Here is a 20,195-nt window from a genome sequence, read left to right on the forward strand (position 1 = left end):
CACTACTATAATCAGAGAGACCATAAAACGTCGGTCGACTAGCCGATCGCTCAATTGCGTTCGAAGTTCAAACTTACAAACACGCGCAAGCACATGAAACACGACACTCACGGTCACTCCAGTAAAATATTAGCTTACTACATGTATTACAGTATGGGAAACATACGTCACGCCACAAAACAAGTGGAAACAACAAATAAACAGAGAAACTCATCAATATCATGTACATTATTACATGTAACAGAGCATAACTGCATTTAATGCAAGGCAGATGCACGCTGAGCTGCAACGTGTATTTTCACACACATCATCAACAGACAAGTCACAATGAATAAGTGAATGAGCGATTGACGGCTCTCAAGTCAATTCACACGGAGAAATTTCTTGTTTAAATTGAGTCTTCTGAAACCTAAAGAACGTCTTTAAAAATCCACTTTTAAAACTGATCAAACACATCATGTCTATACTTCTAAAGCTCCCGAAGTAATGTGTTAACTACGTCTCTCAGTCAACAGACAGAATCCACTCAGAAAAAAAGAAAAGAAAATTGTATATTTCACATGGCGGACGGATGTTCTCTTCATGGCTTCAGTTAAGGAAGTGATAAGTTTTCAGAAATGTTTATCGAACAGAAAATATATTCATATCACGATATATTTTACACATATTTTATGGTATTATTTGGTTGTACTTCGAGACTAAGGATTATAGGTAGTTTTTTCCCTGAGTCGTAAAGCGCCAACTTGATAAAAAAAAAATACAATTAGGCCTATATGGTTAAAAAATCCATTTTAATTTTACAACTTTCTATATAATGATACGTTGTGCAAAATCATAAAATAACACATAATATAACATTAATTGTAGGCTATTAATTCTGGCAACTGAATTGTAGTGCCTAAATGATATGATTTCCTTGTCTGCATTTTAAGATAAGCCTATGCGGTGAATTGCCGTTTGATTTCTAAAATGTGGAAGACGTTAGTTCATATATACGTCCACTGCAAAGGGCGTATGACTTCCCTAACTATCAAAATGAGCTGACATTAAATTTCTTCGCTCACTTCTAATGCCTTATCTTTTCGCGTTGTACTCGGGCAGATCTGACACATTTCAGAGATGAATTTGAATCTTTACCAGGAGTCACTCAGCTTTGAGAAAAAAAAAAACATAAAATGATTTGGCGTTTTCTGAAGAAAAAATGGGAGTTTTCATCCTGCAAATATAGCCCCCACCCCCTTCCGTTCGCATGTTTGTCTGAAATTGATTCAAAGCCAGTGATACATCAGTCCTTGCGAGAAATCTATGCCAAGGTCCGACGGATAGCTACTGGATCATTCCGAGGTGAACCCGGCGAAAATGGAAATACTTATCTGTAAGGGGTTTGGCATGACTGTGACAAGATGCTGTCATTGTCAAATCCTTCCCTGGCATAGAAGAAATGTGATTTCTGGTGAAGAAATCTTCAACAATACAACTGATTAACAAATTACCCTACATCGACGTAGAACCAGCACTGGCTGTCAGCCAGAAGCTCGGTGGTCTAGTGGATAAGACGACGTCCGGATATCAGGGGGTTCGTACGTTCGAATCCTACCCGAGCATGTATGCCCATGGTTTCTTTTGTTATGGCTACAACTAAAACAATGGTCAATCAAGTGCTTATTTACGTCGATGTAGGGATTTTTGTTCATCAGTTGCAATAAAAACAACTGGAAGGAAGAATTTCATGAATTTGAAATCTGCAATATGAGACAAGTATACTCCCGACACAAACTGAAATCACTGGTTTTGAAAACTATACTTAAAATCCATTTCATGGAACATTTCAAATTATACGAAACTTATACTAGCACATCCTGAACGTTTAACGTTCCAAATCCACTGAGTTTTAAAAACAGTTGGTTTTCATGATGCTGTTTCTTTTTTGTTTAGCGTGTTTGTATGATGTGATTCTAAAAAGTACCGTGAATAGCGTATGTGTGTTTTGAAAGGGTGGTTTTCGAGTATGATAGCCTTGACACGATGGTTATATTATTTCATCATGTTAGTAAAAGGTACGTGCATGTGATGATGAGTTGTTAGAAAATGACAATGAGTGACTGCAGAAAGAGCAATCAAAGATACAGCCATGCTGATGAATCACGAAGGCCCCCGTGGGGGATCGAACTGTCGGTCCAAGACCAATCCGATTTACTGCTTCTTAGAGTAAAACATTGCTTATATCCTGGATCTTCTTGGCGTGGACGTCATGGAAGGGAAGCCAGTCGACCGCCATTTTGACCTCTCCCGAGGCATCCATGAATCCAAGATCCACCAGCGTCTGTAGCACCTTCTCCTCCTGGAGAGGGCATAGAGGACAGGGAATGGAGAAGAAAGTGAGACCACAAAGAAGACGGAGGAGGACGAGAAAGAGGAGGAGGAGGAGTGGAAGAAGAGAGAGGAGAGGAGAGAGAATAACACGATTAAAAAAAAAAGACGGAGAGGAAGGAGAAGGGAAAGAAGAACAAGAAACACAAAAATGGGTTCATGTGACCTCTGGCAAATTTTATTGTACGACAAAGTGTTCAGTGGTTGTTTGCTAGTTTTTTTGTGGACGCATTCTCACACTAAAGATCGGTTTTTGTTTTGTTTTGTTTCATTTAGTTTTTGGTAGAGGGAGCACTCGATATGCTTGCCTTAAAAACAGGGTATACTATTTTGCAATAAGTCTCTAATCTATTTCAAGAGGAGGAACCTCAATATTTGATGCCATGCAGCTTTAGAGGGCACTTTCTGATACAGTGCACTTCCGTTAACGAAGAGCACGTTACCGGCGATTTTTTTTCCCCTTTATATCCAAATTTCGTTATGACCGTTTATGAGCGCTTATATGATATAATTATAGATGATTCTATTGTGATTGTAGTAACAACATTCTTACTATTTGCGACTAAAACAATCTTATTGTTGCAGTTTGACACATGGGAATGAAGATACAAAGCCCCGTGAGGCACATTAATCTAAAATTCACTACACGTCTGCACGGAAACACCAGTCAAACCATATTCGCACGGAACTTTTTTTTTTCTTCATTTTTTTTTCATCATCATTCTATACAGGACTGTAGTGCAGCTCTTGCCTTATCTTTTAGTTGACAGTGCATTTCTAACGACCACAGAGCAGAGCAAGACATTTTCATTTTAAACAGGGATAAAGCAGGGTCCCAGTTCATTTTCAATAATGATAATTTTCCTTGATAAGAACGATGTCAATGGTCCGGTGACGCGACATTTGCTCCTGGGACAATATGTTCAGGTCGTATTTTTCTCCAAGGACTTAAGGCTAGGATTAGGGTTATGATAGGGTTTTATGTTTAGTTTGATGTAAGGATTAGGATTAGGGTTAGGGTTATGTTTGTGGGTAGAATTTATGTTTGCCTGTGCGTGCAGATATTTCATGGGAGCAATTGTTGCAGGAGCAAATGTCATGGCACCTGGTGGTCCACCCACCTTGTTGACGGTGGGCGTGGCTGAGATGATTGCCAGTACTTCCTCCTGTGTGGGTGGCACGCCCACGGCGCGGCGCCTGTACCGATCGTGTATGGGGCAGAGGCGAAGAACGGCCAGCGCCACGGATAGAGCATAGCCGCCCCAGTTGCTCACCCCTGCACAGATGAGGTAGTCCGTTGCTACCGTGCAGGCTATTTGGTCCCCCAAAGGAACGTGCACGGCTGTCTTCGCCTTCACCTTACCCATGCCCAGTTCGTTTCCACCATCTCCGATACCTGAACATGACATACGGCATTCGGGGAAAAAAAACAAACAAAAAAACAAACAAACAAACAAACTGTGACGCGGGTAGTTACGTCCGTGACATGCAGCAAGGATTGTGTTATAACTACAATTAATCCATTCAGGGAACGACGTGTACAGTACAATTTGCATATTTATTATCAAAAATACATATCTGTCTACTTTTTGGTCTGGAACCCATGGTGGTTTTCAAAAATGTAACACAATCTTTAAAAACAAAGCAAAAAAAAAAAAAAAAACCTTCGTGGAAATGATAGACTTGAATTGACCCATAATATAATATGATCAGATTTGCCATAACTAAAACCTATGTTATTTTGAGCTACATAAAAAAAGAGATAATTATCGATGTATTTGAACTTTTGGAAAACCTGTAGTAAACCTATACTTCATTTAAAATTGACATACAAATCAAATTTCAATTGCAGATCCAATCTAGAACCAGAGATCTATAGATTAACATCACAATCCAGTTCCGGACCCAACCAGATCTCTTCACAGCCAATTTTGCTGACGTGCATTACGCTCAAACTTGACATCGAAACGCACCTGTGGTAAATACATGGGGCATATCCCTGGCTGCCTCGAAGAGCTCGTCAATCCCTCCGATCTTGCTACCTCTGTCCACCCCTTTACTCGAGTGATAGCCGCCGTCCTGGGCTCTTCCAGCTCGTTCAATGGCGACGAGGTGGTCGAACCGACACTCGTTTTCGCCATCCTTCAGGAACGCCCTGGCACTCTCCGCAGAAGCCTTCTCCCCACGCGGCGGGTAGCACTCGACTGGTATAGACTGCTGGATAATACCTTGGTAGTGGACACACACGGCATTAGTTTAGATACAATTTTGAGAAAACTAAAGCATGCTGTATTAATATCTTAATTTTCAGGGACTCTGTAAAGGTTACGCTCAAGAATGATGATACCAGGGCCCCGTTTTATTAAAAGATAAAATCGATTTTAAATTTCCTTACCACATAGGCTGCCATAGAATTAAAGTTGAAGTCAACTATATCATCAAATTTAACTCTTCATACAACAGGGCCAGGTAGACTGTACTATAGGCCCTGAAACATGTAATAGGTCTTAGGGTTTGTTTTCATGAAAAGGTAATGCAAATCTCTAAAAGAAAAAAAAGTAACCTTGTAAAAACAAACTCGATTTCACCTACTTCCGTCATTGCTAGTCATCACGTTCTGGGTAGAAGACTTAAATTTTGGAAACCTTCAATTCTCTGGAAACCTATATATGTGCTTACTCTTGTATGGGCGCATATTTTGTTTGTGTCACGTCCACGACTGACAGTTTTCATCTTACATTCTTCACATAACTAAACATCGCGCCATTACGACCATGTTTATCATTTTATGTTAACAACCAGTCAGAGTCAAATTATGTCAGTAAACCAATCGCTGTAATTTACTTTCCGCAACGTGGAGAAAGGACAATCCGGGATGCCTGATCTTGAACGCCAATCACGGATTGTGCAGCTTAAAGTTACAATTATTTTCACACGCTCCTATATGACCTAGCCGCGATAGCTTCATGACCAACGTAATCGTAATTACATTGATGGGCACTCTACAGCGATTGACACCTTTGGACTTCAGTCTCTGTATCATTGGCAAAATTTTCTTTATTTTACCCTCGTCATAGACTTTCATCTGCCATATTTGTGATCTATTGCGTGTACTTCCTTTGCTGCATCTAGGGAACTGATTTCAAAATGCTAAAATGGCCTCTAAAGGTGGTGGTAAGGGTGCCAGAAGAAAGGTCAAATATGGCGAAGATATCAACGCCGCCCTGTCCACAGACCATGAATCTAGGGACAGTCCAGCTGGTGACTCGAGCGCCATGCGCGCCGAATTCTCAACATTGAAGAATTCACTGACACTCTTCAAAAGTGTATTGTTCAGGCATTGAGTACACCTGATGAGATTGAGGTCATCACAAAAGCCGTCTCTGAAGCAATCATGGACTCCGTCACCCAGCGAGTGTACGAGTCTGTCGACCATGACCTTCAAAAACAAACGAGGCTCAAAGTTGTCCATGATCTTGAAAAAGCTATTGCTGACTTTGAGAGCAAGCTTACGAAAGTTGCTGACGACGTCAAAGAACAGGAAATGTACAGTAGACGCAACTGCCTGAGGATCTACTGTCTGGCTGAGTTTCCCACCGAGGATACTGACGTCATCGTCATGGATCTCTCCAAGCAGAAGCTGGGCATCGAACACGCTCCGAGCGACATATACGCAGATCAACCCGTCTTCAGATCAAGCGCTCCAAAAGCTCAAACGGCCCCAATCCCATTCACGTCAAATTTTCAAGGTAAAACGTAAGAGACTGTGTCTACCGTGCTCGAAGCAACTGCAAGCAGCGAAGTGACTCACCTCCCTGCTGCGAGAAACTAACGTATTCATCAATGTAACACCTGACAAAGGAACGTCAAATCCTGTCCAGCAAAGTCAGGAACAGCCAGGAAGGCGTGGACGAGCGATTTCAAGATCACAGCAACGACAACGTATAACAGAAAGGTCGGAATCAACACGGAACGTGACCTTGAAAGGCTTTAGAGTTTCTTCGTTGTCTTTCTTGATTGTTACAGCATTTGTATACAATGATAAAGAGATGTAAATTTCCACGTATCACCTGTGAAAGCGCAGGGGATAAACAGGATGCAATGTTGTGTACTATTTTGTGTAAAATGGAGACTTTTGAATGTTCAGGAGTGGACAGAATAAATTTCTTTTCCAACGATGACTGGATACGTTATAATTGCTGCTTTAAAGAACTTCCGTTTCATGAATAATTAGTCCAACGTCAATCAAAGCTTATCTTAATCATAGAGGGGGAGATCTCTCGCCTAGAATACAACTCACTTGACATACAATACTGTATAGGTGATGATAATAGGTCATTACAAGTAAGGAAATCATTAAGCGCTGATAGCAAGTTATTGATAATGAATGACGTGGATAGTTGATCATGACATGCACGAGAACTTCACAGAAAATCGATGAAAATTTTCGAGCATTGTACAAATGCAATAAGTATGGAAATTGCTACCCCACAAAACAAAAATAAAGAGAGAGCCAGGTAATTTGTCAGCTTCCGAAAAAGGTCATGCGAATACATCTCTACTCAAACGCGTATTATGCAGATTGATGAGAGAGATAATAATTATAATCCTATGAAAATTCCACTTGGATTGGTCCAACAAAACATTTGACTTATCATCAGCGTAGTTGATATGTAAAAGGAAGGATGGTTGAGGTTTGATATTTTTAATTGTTTCGAAATTCTCCTCTTGCGATTTGCGTGCACAGAGACCAGCTGCTCCAGATTCTTACCTTGGTCAAGAAGTCTTTGTATGGTCTTCTGCAACAGCTCTACCAGACCAGCTTCATCATCCACCACTAAAACTACATCTTTTCCCAGGGCTTGGAGGGTGGTTGCCATGGCAATGGCGCCAGGAGGCCCGTCACTCTCGTACACGTTGTCGCCCTCAAGTTTGACCGGAAAGCCGGTGGTGATGGCGACGGAGTTCGCGTGGGATAGGGACAGGGCGGACTTCAATAGATCGTCTTCTACCAGCAGGTTGCCAATTTGCCGCTTTCCTACCAAGGCAAAAACAAAATATAAAACAAATTCATGACAAATGTGAAAATATAATTTCTATAAAAAAAAAATCATCGTAACTTTACACGAAAGGAATAGTTCTATGAACAATCTGGACTGTCTATGCACGATAAAGTCAACGTCAATCACAGTAAGTAAAGTCTTCGATATTGCAAGTTTGAAGCAAATTATAGGTTTCATTTCGATTTGACGATCCCGATACAGCTTACAGCACTGACGTTTCCCGACCAGTTGGAGAAACGGTTATTACTGTTACAAACTAGTATTTTTTTTTTCTTTCGTTGACGATCGTTCGGATTAATTCATCGTATTTGAAGGAATACGATCCATTCATCCATTCATTCACGTGCGTATGTAATAAGTGACAATAATATGAATAAATATAACATGACAATGCGACAAAAAAAAAAGTTATCAAGTGAAGATATTCACAAATGCGAAAGCACACGCGCACACCATCCAGCTTGATAGAGCAATGAATGAGTTCTAATTCACGTTGCCTTTGCAATTCAATACCCTACGGTCAACAGAACAGAAGGTGTACGGAATCATACTTGTTATTGCTCTATTTCAATACTATGTCAGTGAGTTGTCGGGCGAGGTTTAATTATTTACCTTTGTGGTTTGAACCACAAACGTTAATAGCCGTCATTACGGTCTTACCAGAGTCGGTGATATTAATCAGAGACGCAGCTTACCTATGTCTTCAATGGCTGCCTCCTCCAACTTCTTGATTTTATCCATTGCTGCCTGAGAGAGAACGCTGGCAAGAAGAGGCTCCTCGGATAACCACACCACCCTGGGGAGGTCCTCTGGGGTGGGGTCAGAGTCGGTCTTCTTCAAGGGCGTGTCCGTGATCATCATACTCCCTGGTTTGTGGGTAAACGCTAGAGGGAGCTCTGGATTTCAAATGAAAAACAAATCGACTAACTTTTTTTTTATTTCTCTTCAGACGGTAAAAGGAGGATGCCTTTTGAGCTCTTGTTGGCTTCCTAGAACTACATTAAAATACCACCAACGTTGTGTGCATTATGTGTTGTTTGGAGCTATTCGAGCACAATCTGCTTTAATATATACTCTATTCTGAGGCTGTTGTGCGTCTTTTTCATACATATTAAACGATTTCATTGAATACTGGAGTTGACATACAATTCATATCACGGGTCATATCAGTCTTCATCGTATTCTTTGAGTTAATGACTTCAGCTGGGTCATTGTCCTTACTCCTACAATCCTCTCAATGAATTAAGGAGCTTCCCGAGTCAGATCTTCTCATCGTCATGAAAAATAAAAGTCTTTTTTTTTTTTTTTTTGCTCAATGAGAGATCCCGACAAGTTTGTATGGGGCAATAGCAAAACAATGAATAAAACCAACAAAGAATCAATGGCGACGGAACACTGAAATTTGCAGAAGTGTTTAAATGGATCCATCAATAACTGTTAATAATGGCGGCTATTTAAAACGATTTTATCGACAGTAATCGTTTGTAAAGTTCATATAAACAAATTTGGAAATAAATCAACGAAATTGAATGAAATTAATAGGCAATATAGAAATTAGTATACAAGCCAGCATATTATACACGTGTATATCCAATAATACATTAGATTACTATATCTCGAAAACCCGTATACCAGTATAATTCATATAATAGTTTTTCATATTTTAGTAAATTCATGAATTTGTTAATGCATATACTCTCTAAATTCCTCAGATTGGAAATCAATCTGTGAGATTGTGGTTAGGGACAAACCAAAAGTTGGACTTAAAGATTAGATTGACTTCTATATCAGATTGAGATTTTCAATCTTATTTTGGATTTGTCCCTCATGTAAATCTAAGGAATTTAGAGAGTACCTATCTCTATTCTTTTGTAGATTGGTAATCTACAATTAGTCCATAGTGTGTAGTATATGAGGAGTCCCTTTTAAGAGGAAGAGTTTAAGATGAAACATACTTACTTGCAGCTTTGACCGTTTCGACAGCCGTGACACCACAGGGCCAGAAGACCGGTACGTCCCCCTCCTGAAATGCAATGCTGTGACCGTAGGAGACCTTCTCTACTTCCACACCTATCACAGCTGGAATTAGAAAGATGGTTTGCGTGATGTACACTTTCTTCTTCATAATACAGCACTCTTATCAATCTTATCACTACCCCTTTTATTAATATGATCATCATTACTATCACTTTCACTTTCTAAAGTAAATTGATATACAGTAAATCAGTAATGAGATAAAATAAAAACGAGTACCGTGGTATATGAATAAAAACATTCCAAGGGCTTTTCAATGCCAGAGAAATTTTCCCTACTACATTTCTCATCTCTTCGGTTCTTCTTTGCAGACATTTGCAGTGGTGTAACAAATTAAGCATGTGTGTGTCAGTCGGGAGAGAACATTGATTATAAAGATTGCCTAATGGTGGTCTTGAGGATATTCCCATTGTTGTGACATACATTTTGAATCATTACATAATACTGGATGAATATTTTAGTATCGGCGTTACGAAACGATGAGAGAGAAATAATTAGAAAAAAGAACAAAAAGAAACTTTCTTTATATAAACCCTCCGTATTAGCACTACACTCTTTTATATAAAGTTTGTCGCTTAAAAGTGAGAAAAAAATGTTCCTGTTTTGATGTTAATAAGACTCAAGAGTGCATAGGAAAAATCAATGGAATTGATGTTATCTACGCTAGTTTCACGCTGGCGGAAATTACTGGGGTATTCTCGTCGTCATGATCTGGCGCTCTGCGGATTCACCAATAAAGAATTACCTGGATCTCCAATGTGCATGGGAGCTCCATGGACGTCCACCATCGGGTGTGTGACCTGGAAAGCCTTTTCCACCAGGTTCTTGGGGATGGGCTTCATGGATACCACTTGGTTGCCACGGAAGACCCCACACGGGTGACAGGGAACATTTGTCTGCCGGTTGGAATATCAGTACTCTGGAGGTCAGTTACTGTTCCTCCGGATGGCTTAAGTCAAACATGACGGCTAAGTGACTGTATACCCGTAGAGATTACTATACAGTTTATATTTCTCTATGGTTGTACCTTCTCTACGTTCATACTTGACCCCTGACTAGCTAGTATTTATCGCTCTTCAAAATTTAGCTAAACGTATTACATTGATTTACGTCCTATTGATCCTTCTGGTTACAAAAGGGCATTTTTCTTTTTCTCCAGATACATCAAGTTAGCTATAGGTAGGTAGGTTTTCTCTCTTCGTATTTTTGTATGGTGTTACCGAAAAGGGAAAAACTTGAGGGGGGATGCAATCAGTGCATGTTGCGCTGGTGCGTGTCATGCATAATACGAGAATTGTACCACTGGAATGAATTGACTTTCTCCAGGTCAGTGGTCACTGTTTATAATATGAATATTCAAGTAGCGGACACACACACACACATGAGTGTATATGGAATCAAATAATACTCGTCAGACCTTGTACATGGGAACGTTGGAAGTCTTCTGTTCCAGGTTACGTAGAGGAATGCCCGCTAAAAGTAGCGCTTCGTCAAATGAAAAGCTGCACCCAAAGTAGAAGAAGCAGAAGTTGTTCAGCTGGTCTTTGAACTGCATGAGGTCTGGAATCACCTCCTTGAATTCACCGTTAACGAACATATTGTAGGCTGATAGGTCCGTCCTGGAGGAAATATTGAAATAAAAAAACAAATTGTCTTTTGAGGCGTTTTGGGGTGTTTTAGGAGCGAGCGAAATGTGAATGCTAGTCAATACTGTGAACAGCCAAATTCACCACCGCTACATTTGGGTCGACACAAACGATGACGTGTTAGGCGTCTGAACTTTTCAACGTCTGAACATTCGACTCGACATCATAATCGTCCGCGAAGGGTTTTCATTAAGACAGCCATTAAAAAATGTTTGCAACTCTATGAAACCTGTTACCATCTTAGGTTTGACATCATGATGTACATCGACAGTCAAGAATGTTACAGTAATTCGAAATTATTTGAAAATTCTGTCGTTCAGTGTATTTGATTTCAAATTACTGACTTTTATTATCCAATAAGCCAATACAAACTGGATTACTTCAGGCAATGAATCTGACAAGGAGTTGAGATAATCATTAGTATCCCATTTAATGACACTATTCATAAAGTATACCTAACAGATATTCCTGTACTTTAGAACCATTGGTGCATCACGCAGGGGTTGCTCAGTGTGTCATGTGACCAAGGGACAAAGTGCACAGTCGCTATATAAGTGATCAAAGGTTAGCATAAATACAATGAGGTACAATAAAGGTCATGTTCCGGTCTCTGTCGGTTGGAAGTGCACTATATAGGTAAACTGCCATCAATATTCTCTTTTACCCTCTTTGTCCTGCTAGCTATATACACTAGTGATCTTAGATTTCAAGGGTATGTGTTTCTCATTTCATTTTCAGTAACAGATCGGAGTGGGGGGGGGGGGGGTTACGATTCAGACGAAAACTACTTAACTAAGTGCCGAACACTAACACTAACCTCACGTCAGAGTCGTCGGAAAGGGGCGGAATGTCGAACTGGCCCGGTTTAGAAATGAATATGCTTGCCATGGGTCCGTAATTTAGGCGGCAGTATTCCGCCAGATCGCCGGCGAAATCCTTGTGAACTACCATGAGGTTAGCCTGCTTAAACCCTGGGAGACAGAGAAAGAGAGAGAGAGAATGAGAAAGAAACACGATAGCATGAGGGATACGCATGGCAGTACAGTCGACTCCCGTTATAACGAAGTCCTCGGGATCGGCAGTTTTCTTTTGTTATATCGAATTTTCGTTATGACCGAACAAATAAACAATGAAGAATGAAAAAAAGAATAGTGCAGAAAATGCCAAAATTTCAGTATAACCGTGTTCGTTAGAACGGGAGTGCACTATATTGTTAACATTAAGTTTTCATCAGTTTTTTCCATAAATTGCTTCGTAACTTACCGCACTACAATTGTGACAAATTGTTCTTATATTACTGAAATGTTGATTTCAAGGTAAATACGTAATCTGTTCCAGCTATCCAACAGAAACCGTATTACTGAGTATCTTCTATAATAGATAGTTGAATCATCAATTCACAAACCAATGCTTATTAGAGAAGAAAAAACAAACGGCTGACTAAATCTCTTAGAACGACATTAGTCAGATCGATGGGAAAATCAAGATATTGCATTTTGCCTTTACAATAACGTAGCTCAGTGCAATTATACCTGATGCACATTATATTTATAAAGACCACAGGCAAATCATATGCCAGTAACCATTTCAACCTTGTTACAGGGCACTGGACATTTTTCGCTTATAATTATAATCGCTATCTTTTGTAGACATAATTATTAATACATACGAACATTATTTCGCAGTTTGCAAAAAAAAATATATAAAAACGAGATGAATAATAATAATGATAATAATAATAATAATAACAATAATAATAACATTGATAATTGTAATAATAATGATAGAAAATTTAATGGTAGTAATAATGATGATAATATTCTCCATTGCATTCCCCCGAGACAGGAAATATTTTTCAATGACAAATTATTATGATCTCCCATCGATTTTCACAACTAATTCCTTTCAGCATACAATTTCACTGTTGCGTACAACTACATTTCACCTTTGCATACCCATTTTACAACATAAGAAATTAATGTTAATCCATTCTGATTTAGCTATGACCTATTCACACCAGTACACTGTTGCACTGGTTTTCACATTTCTATATTTTCTTTTCTTTTCTTTTTGTTCTGGGTAGAGATATATACAGTAGGGCCTATATCTACCTTTGTATATCCCGGATCAAGGGCACTAAAAGATTCTTCCCATTCTGGTGTAACCCATAAGACCTTACTTACATTTCAGGGCCAGTAATTTGTTTTTAAATATAAATATTCACCTTTGCACAACCCGGCCACTGGACACTGAAAGTGTTTCCCATCTCTGAACTCCTTTCTGACCTCCACGGGGGTCTTATCTTTCATGAGAGACACAAAGTCCATGTTACCTACGATTCTGGTGCGATGGAAAGACCTATGGAGCACTACTGTCTTCTGTGAGCGAAAAAACAAACAAAATATACATCATAGATGCACACACATGCATCATGTAATAATAACAATACTCACTATATCGGCATGGATCTACACTGGATCTGCAAACTTTGATTGATATGGTAAATTTAATGATTTCTTGGCTTTTAAATTGACTCTTCTGCCTAAATGATGGCTAAATAAGGCATGCGAGTGAGTCTGTGATGACTGCCATACACGGTGAACTTTACAACTTTCAACTCGATGATTATAATTATAATCAAAAGGTGAAGAAGAAGAACAACAACAACAACAATAACAACGAAAACAAAGGGAAGGAGGGGAATTCATTACTACAAGACAAACAACAGGTAGCTAGTCTTGTGTAAACCAGTCCTGCAAGTTTAACTTGTTTTTTTTTCTTCGAGGAGATCAGGAATTCATTATTGCACCACTACCAGCCAACCTGTCAAAAGCCTTTTAATCGACTGAAAATGAAACGCTGAGGAGTTTATACTGGGCGTCGTTCGCCTTGTTTCCCGTGACGAACTACCCTCCGCTCTACTTGCTTCTACATCAGCGTAATACTACAATGTCATTTATACAAAAAAACAGAGAGAAACTTTGAGAGAGGCGAGTACGTATAGCTACCCTACATATTTATTATGCAGTTTTGGAAATCCCAACCTCTTTTACCGTCAATCAAGAGATTGAGTTCCAACTGACTGTAATCATTCAAACAGTTGTCAGTTACTATTGATGTACAAACGAATTCTAAAAGAGAATTTGTACCTTTGATAATCGATATTTGATGGCGCCGTCTTGCTGACCAATCTCGGGATTCATTTTGAACGTTAACGTATGTTAGCTATATTTTGCTTGTTTATTAGTAAAACATAAGTGAATTCCGTCCAGAAATATATGGAAAAGTGTAAATCAGAACTGTATTCTGTGAAAGTGTTAAAAACTGTTCCCTCCTGGAATTTAGCTGGAAAGCCGGCTTTATATATCAGATTTCCACACTATTCTGACAGTTTAACCCTAAAGGGGCCGGGCTTTTTTGGCTATGCTCAGGCCGGGGGGGGGGGGGGGGGGGGGGGGGGGGGATGGATTCCGCCCCCCGCCCCCCCGAGATCTCGGCCATCGGTGGCGCGATCGCGATGAAATTTTGCATGCGTGAGACCTGCGTCATAATCTACAAGATTGTGTCATAAGATTTTTTGAAACAATCAATTTCTAATTTCAATTAATTAATTATGCAAATTAAGCTCAAGATAATATTTTAGCCTATTAAAAGCATTGAGAGTCTAATTTTTGGTCTGTAAATCTGTTGCAGCATATTCAACGATTGTACATCACAAAAACTTCCAAAATTCATTTCAATTCTTATGTATTTTATTGTTTTCAGAATTTCTTATGTATTTCTTTGTTTTTCAACTTTTGTTTTTTCTTTGTTTTTTCATTGGAAATTGTCACTGACCACTTTTCTACCATAATTAGCACAAAACTAATCAATAAAAGTGATTAATTGTAAAAATAATCAGGTTTTTATGACTTTCACGACAGAGCACTGTTTTCCATAGGAAATGTACACAAAATCACAAAATTGTGCCCGTTTTGGGGCGACATTCCGTTACAAAAATGGGCGTGGCTTCGCAAAAGTACGCGCGGACGTCGCAAATTTGGTCTCAAAAGTTGCGCGAGACTTGAACAAACAAAGTCAAGAAGCCTCGCGACGAGGCCTTCTCGCATAACAGAATTATAGCGCGAAACGTCGAGAGGGGGGGGGGGGCGGATTCCGCCCCCCCCCCCCGGCCCTTTTAGGGTTAAAACTGAATATGCAATAATATTTAAGTGTAGTACCAAATTAGTGCTCGGCTATTCCCGGTGGAGTAATTTTCCTTTCTATTTTATCATCTCCTGCCCAAGTATTTGCGCATCCCGTACATCTTTATGAGTAGCGATGGCGAAAAGTAATTACCATCACAAAGACACATCTTCCCTAGAAAATGGCTGGTGACAAACTAGTATCTCACCAACGGAGACGTCTCCGCGACGTCTCCAACTTATCAGTCGCGGCAGTCGCGGAGACGTCTCCAACATAAAAATGTCTTGCGGTCTCACCAAGGAGACGTCTCTGAGACGAGTTATGGTAGGTGCCAAAAATTTCAAATATGAGGGAGCCGTTGCAGGATCACCTGACTTGATCTAGGCACTGATGTCAGTACGCAGATAGGTAACGTGGTTTTTAAGTAGGTCAAACAGTGTCAAAATAGAGTCGCGGAGACGTCGCGGAGACGACTCCGCGACCTCTCATCAATTTTTCTGGTCTCCAGCAGGTCTCGGCGACGTCTCTGAGACATCGCAGAGACGTCGCGGATATGATTAGTCTCCGCGACGTCTCCGCGACATATTCAAATGTTCAAATGTTCAAATTTCTTGCGACTAACTGGCGACTAATCGGAGACTCTGTAATTTTCAGGAGACGCCTCGGAGACGTCGCGGAGACGTCTCTGCAACTAACAAAATCTAGAGTCGCGAACTAGTCGCGAACTACACTGTAGTTTCAAGCCCGGTGAGATACATGTATACCCTTCTTGTGCAACGAGACACGAGACTGCGCGGCAGATCCAGTTTGGCACGTGCTTCAAATGTTTTCGAGTGGCGGTATACAGAGTAACATGGTTCAAAGGAAATAAGACAATTGTGACTCTATTCTCTATAGAACCTAATTGGGTCGATTCTAAATACTAATACATGTCAAAAGCTTAGTTTGTCACACATGTATATTAAATTACATGCGTCACTGTATGAGCAATCCGAAAATTGGCACAGCTCTTGATCCGTTCTTTCAGGGAGGTGTTACAGAGATGGAGTGGCAACTCTTCGTAATTCATGCAAACACATGTTTGGGTTCAAGGCGTTACAATGGGATGTCTAGCATTCCATTACGCTTTGAAGTCATGCTCGGTTACGCTCTAGGTCTAGTTGCAAGACGAAGTTCGGAGACGAAGAACGCATTTCACCTTTCGTTGAATTAAAAGCTTTATTTCACCGCAAAATTTTATATGAAATACTCGAATTGATTTAGAATAGTTTAGGAAAGAATTCAATATTATTAACATGTATTTCTAGTTTCTTCGTAATTCACAAATCGAAAGGAAATGAAAATTAGGCCCTCTTAAAAACCTGTTTTTTTCTATAATGTGCACATTTCCGCATGTTAATTTTCTATCTTTTAATAAGGGATATTTTGATCTTTCAAATAAAGTACTCCGTTAAAGCGTCTTCCAGCGTGTTTTTAAACTATTTGCTGTTAAAATTGTCAGTTTTACAATGCATTTTGATTCGCTGCTCCAATTCAAGGTACACAAATTCATTGTTGCCGTCACATTGAAAGAGAGAGCGAATTGCAGTAGGAGCAAATATTTCTAGATGTGAGAGCGCTAGTCCCGATTATTGATGCTCTCTTTTGTCAAAGCACATGGGTAACACCTGTAGTTGAACGCATAACTTCTCGGCGGTGCCGTGCATGACTTCAAAGGAGAGCTTTAGTTGCCTCTCCTTGCTTCTCCTTCTAGCACCTCCCTGGTTCTTTATCATTACTGTCGTATTAGGGTGTCGAGTACCTGTAAATCGCAGGGTAGTGTCCATTTGTAATACTTACCAGAGGAAGAGTTTTGGTGAACGCCTTACTCGAAGCCATCTAACAAGTTATTACTGAAGACGCTATTGACAGCCCAAGGACGTCGAGAGTAATAAAACAGCACCGATGTCTCTCTTTATACTTTCTGTCGTTGTTCCCACCAACTTCGGCATCCAAGACCTCCGAAAATAACATGGAGATGCTACGTTCCACCTGCCTTCAAGTCTTTAGACCCCATGCAGATGGAGGCATGCACGGAGTGTATAATACACACACCACTCCACTCTCGTTCACCACTATCATAGGATAGGCATCACCATTACCTAAAGCTGCTCATCCACCGTTAAAGGGATGGTACAGTATTGGTGGAGACGAGAATTGGGCTTTTAACTTTTTGCGAGATACCAAGAAAACACTTGTGATATAGTACAGAGCATACCATTTTAAGAGGAATTCAAAGTTTATTTGATGAAAATCGGGTTTGGAAGGACTGAAACATCCAAAAACAAAGTAAAACAAAGTAAAACAAAGTGATTGTAATAAAATGTGGGTCCCACACTTTATTAGAATCGCTCTTTTTTTGGATATCTCAGCCATTTCAAAGCCAATTTTTATCAAACCACGTTGAATTCCTCATGGAATTACATGCTCCTTCATATTTCATAAGAGGTTTCTCATTATCTCACCAAAAAATGTTAGAAACCTGAAATTAGGTCTCAACCAAAACTATACGATCCCTTTAAACCAACTGTGGTCTCGGTCAAACCCATTCAATTTTACACTTCCGCGAGGGAACACGTTCTGATTCAGTCGTGATCACAAATATGACGTAATCCCTAGACTATGCAGCATGACAACAAAAGCCCATCGCGGCCGTGTTATGGCATGTGCTGTAGGACGCTACTGGCTATGTGCAGCTCCTTGGTTTTGGTGAAATGGCCTGTCTACACCTTACTACGATACCCATAAAAATCGAGATATAAATACTTGACAAATAAGTTTCGGTTATTTCCTTGACTGCAGATGTGTTTGCGGTGAATTTTCTTCTATAATAGTTTGTACTGTATACACTTTATTTATTTTTTTTTTTTTTTTGGCCGGATTGACTGTTCAGAGAGAAGGGCGTACATCGAGAGACAGTCCCTTAGCTCTCCGACACTGAGCCATCGACAGATCGATTTGTCAAAAATTTAGTTATCAAGAATTCTCAAATTAAATCAATTCAATTCATTTCATACTTCTCATACCCTGTATATCGCTATCAAGAGTAATTGCACACAAGTTCTTGTGCTTTGTCAGTAATCAATATACAAACAAAAATGCATGCATAATTTTAATATATACAGTAATTATAATAACTGGTCGAAATCGGGTTGTACAGAGAGAAGTACTAGGTGTTACAGAAAAAAATCCCACTTTTGATCCGTAATATTTCAAAAACAATGTATCAGATACCATTGATATTGATATACGCAATAGCTGAATATAAGTGTACAATTTTGTTGGAGGCAATTTAAAAATGAAAGCATAAATCAGTTTCATATAGATTCAAGATTTGTTTTTAAGTTATAGGTTTCAGATTTTGCTCCGATTTTCAACACTCTGTACAAAATTTTAATTTTGCACACGGGTCAGTTGGTGTGTATGGGAGTGGTCCTGAACATCCGATAAGCAAGGCTGGCAAAGCACATCAAAAAGTTCATCAAAATTGGACAGAGAATATAGTAAGAAGTTATGGAAAAGTTTACAGAGTTTGTTTCACCAAAGTGGTGACCATATCGAAGCAAATGTAGCCAAAGGTGATGGCAAGTGATATCATTAATTCACAAAATAATAATAAGTGGTTTGTGCCCAAAGTTATCATAATTATTCATAACCATGTATGGTGGGTGGCGTGAATGAGCAACGTGGGCCTACATCCCCCTTTCCATTACTTAGCAAAGGGCAGGGATCCCGAAAATGGGTGTTCTTCAACTTAACCGATCAAGGAGGTAGTATAGGCGAGCTCGCCTAGTACCTCCTTGGTTATATTGACAGCATGATTCACGCCCAGGCCCATTTTAGCGTTAATATACTATAGCTCCTACTAACAGCGCTATAAAATCTATTGTACTGTGCCCAGGTAGGTGGAAAGATCAGACACCTCCGTGCTGTGTCTTATATGCAAGTGCACTTACAATACAATGCAACTACGTAGCTACATGTGAGTGTATGAAAACACTGTCATTACCTGATCTCATTCATTCAGTCAGACCATAGTATAGGACGAAACCCTTCTTCTTCTTCTTCTCTCTCTCTCCCTCTCTCTCTCCCTTTCTCGAGTGTTGTGACAATAAGCTGAATACAAGAAGCTATATACGTATATTCCACAGCATTGTAGGTCTAATTCCCTCCACAGAATAAGTAGCACTCTTCACAACAGCGCCGAAAACGATGAGTGTTAATCGCAGCTACCGCGTAGCGCCATGATTATTCTGAGAAATATGCACGTACATGGCGCTGACTTTACCAGATCAGGGACAGAGACCCTCTCACCTCCCTGACCAGATCCAGCTTCAGCGCCAAACCTACACTTCAGTGCCCGAGCACAATAACACCACTCACTGTCGGGGAAAAAGACCGTAAGACTTCGAGAGTTACGTATATCATCAGGGGCGGATCCAGGAATTCCGTAAAGAGGGGGCGTGTTTACAAAAATAAAGGGGGGGGGGCGCACGCACCCCTCCCCCCATTTATTTTCTTTTTATTTCTTTTGTTTCAACAAAAAATAAAGGGGGGGGGGGCGTGCGCCGGTTGCTGTCCTCCCTGGATCCGCCCCTGTATCATGGAGAAGGCGAGCTCGCTTAGTACCTCCTTAATTGGGTAATATATACTACACCTATCTCCATAGGCTGACTCAAATCGTGTAGGCCCCTATACGAAAACAAACCTAAGTTGTTGACCCAACAACAATCACGGGTGTATATATCACAAGAATAAGGGAGAGCAAAATTTGTAAACTCACTGTGGATAATGGACAAGGCAACAGCTGGTTATACTGCCCTGGTTATATGTACCTCCGTTGACACCAGTCTGCCAG

The 20,195-nt window shown here is 40.0% G+C and overlaps 1 protein-coding gene across 1 annotated transcript; it reads right to left on the bottom strand.

The window, feature by feature from the left end:
• Positions 1-227: 227 nt before the first annotated feature.
• LOC140229786 (D-glutamate cyclase, mitochondrial-like) lies at positions 228-17,151 on the bottom strand. The gene is made up of 11 exons (XM_072310022.1): positions 17,138-17,151; positions 13,338-13,491; positions 11,931-12,084; positions 10,885-11,086; positions 10,213-10,363; positions 9,393-9,512; positions 8,129-8,329; positions 7,142-7,408; positions 4,344-4,598; positions 3,492-3,766; positions 228-2,341 (listed from the first exon to the last, which is right to left on the bottom strand). The coding sequence occupies exons 2-11, from the start codon at positions 13,438-13,440 to the stop codon at positions 2,204-2,206; spliced, it is 1,866 nt and encodes a 621-aa protein (XP_072166123.1). The 5' UTR covers positions 13,441-13,491; positions 17,138-17,151; the 3' UTR covers positions 228-2,203.
• Positions 17,152-20,195: the final 3,044 nt, after the last annotated feature.

The sequence above is a fragment of the Diadema setosum genome, chromosome 1, assembly GCF_964275005.1.
Source record: "Diadema setosum chromosome 1, eeDiaSeto1, whole genome shotgun sequence".
Taxonomy (NCBI): domain Eukaryota; kingdom Metazoa; phylum Echinodermata; class Echinoidea; order Diadematoida; family Diadematidae; genus Diadema; species Diadema setosum.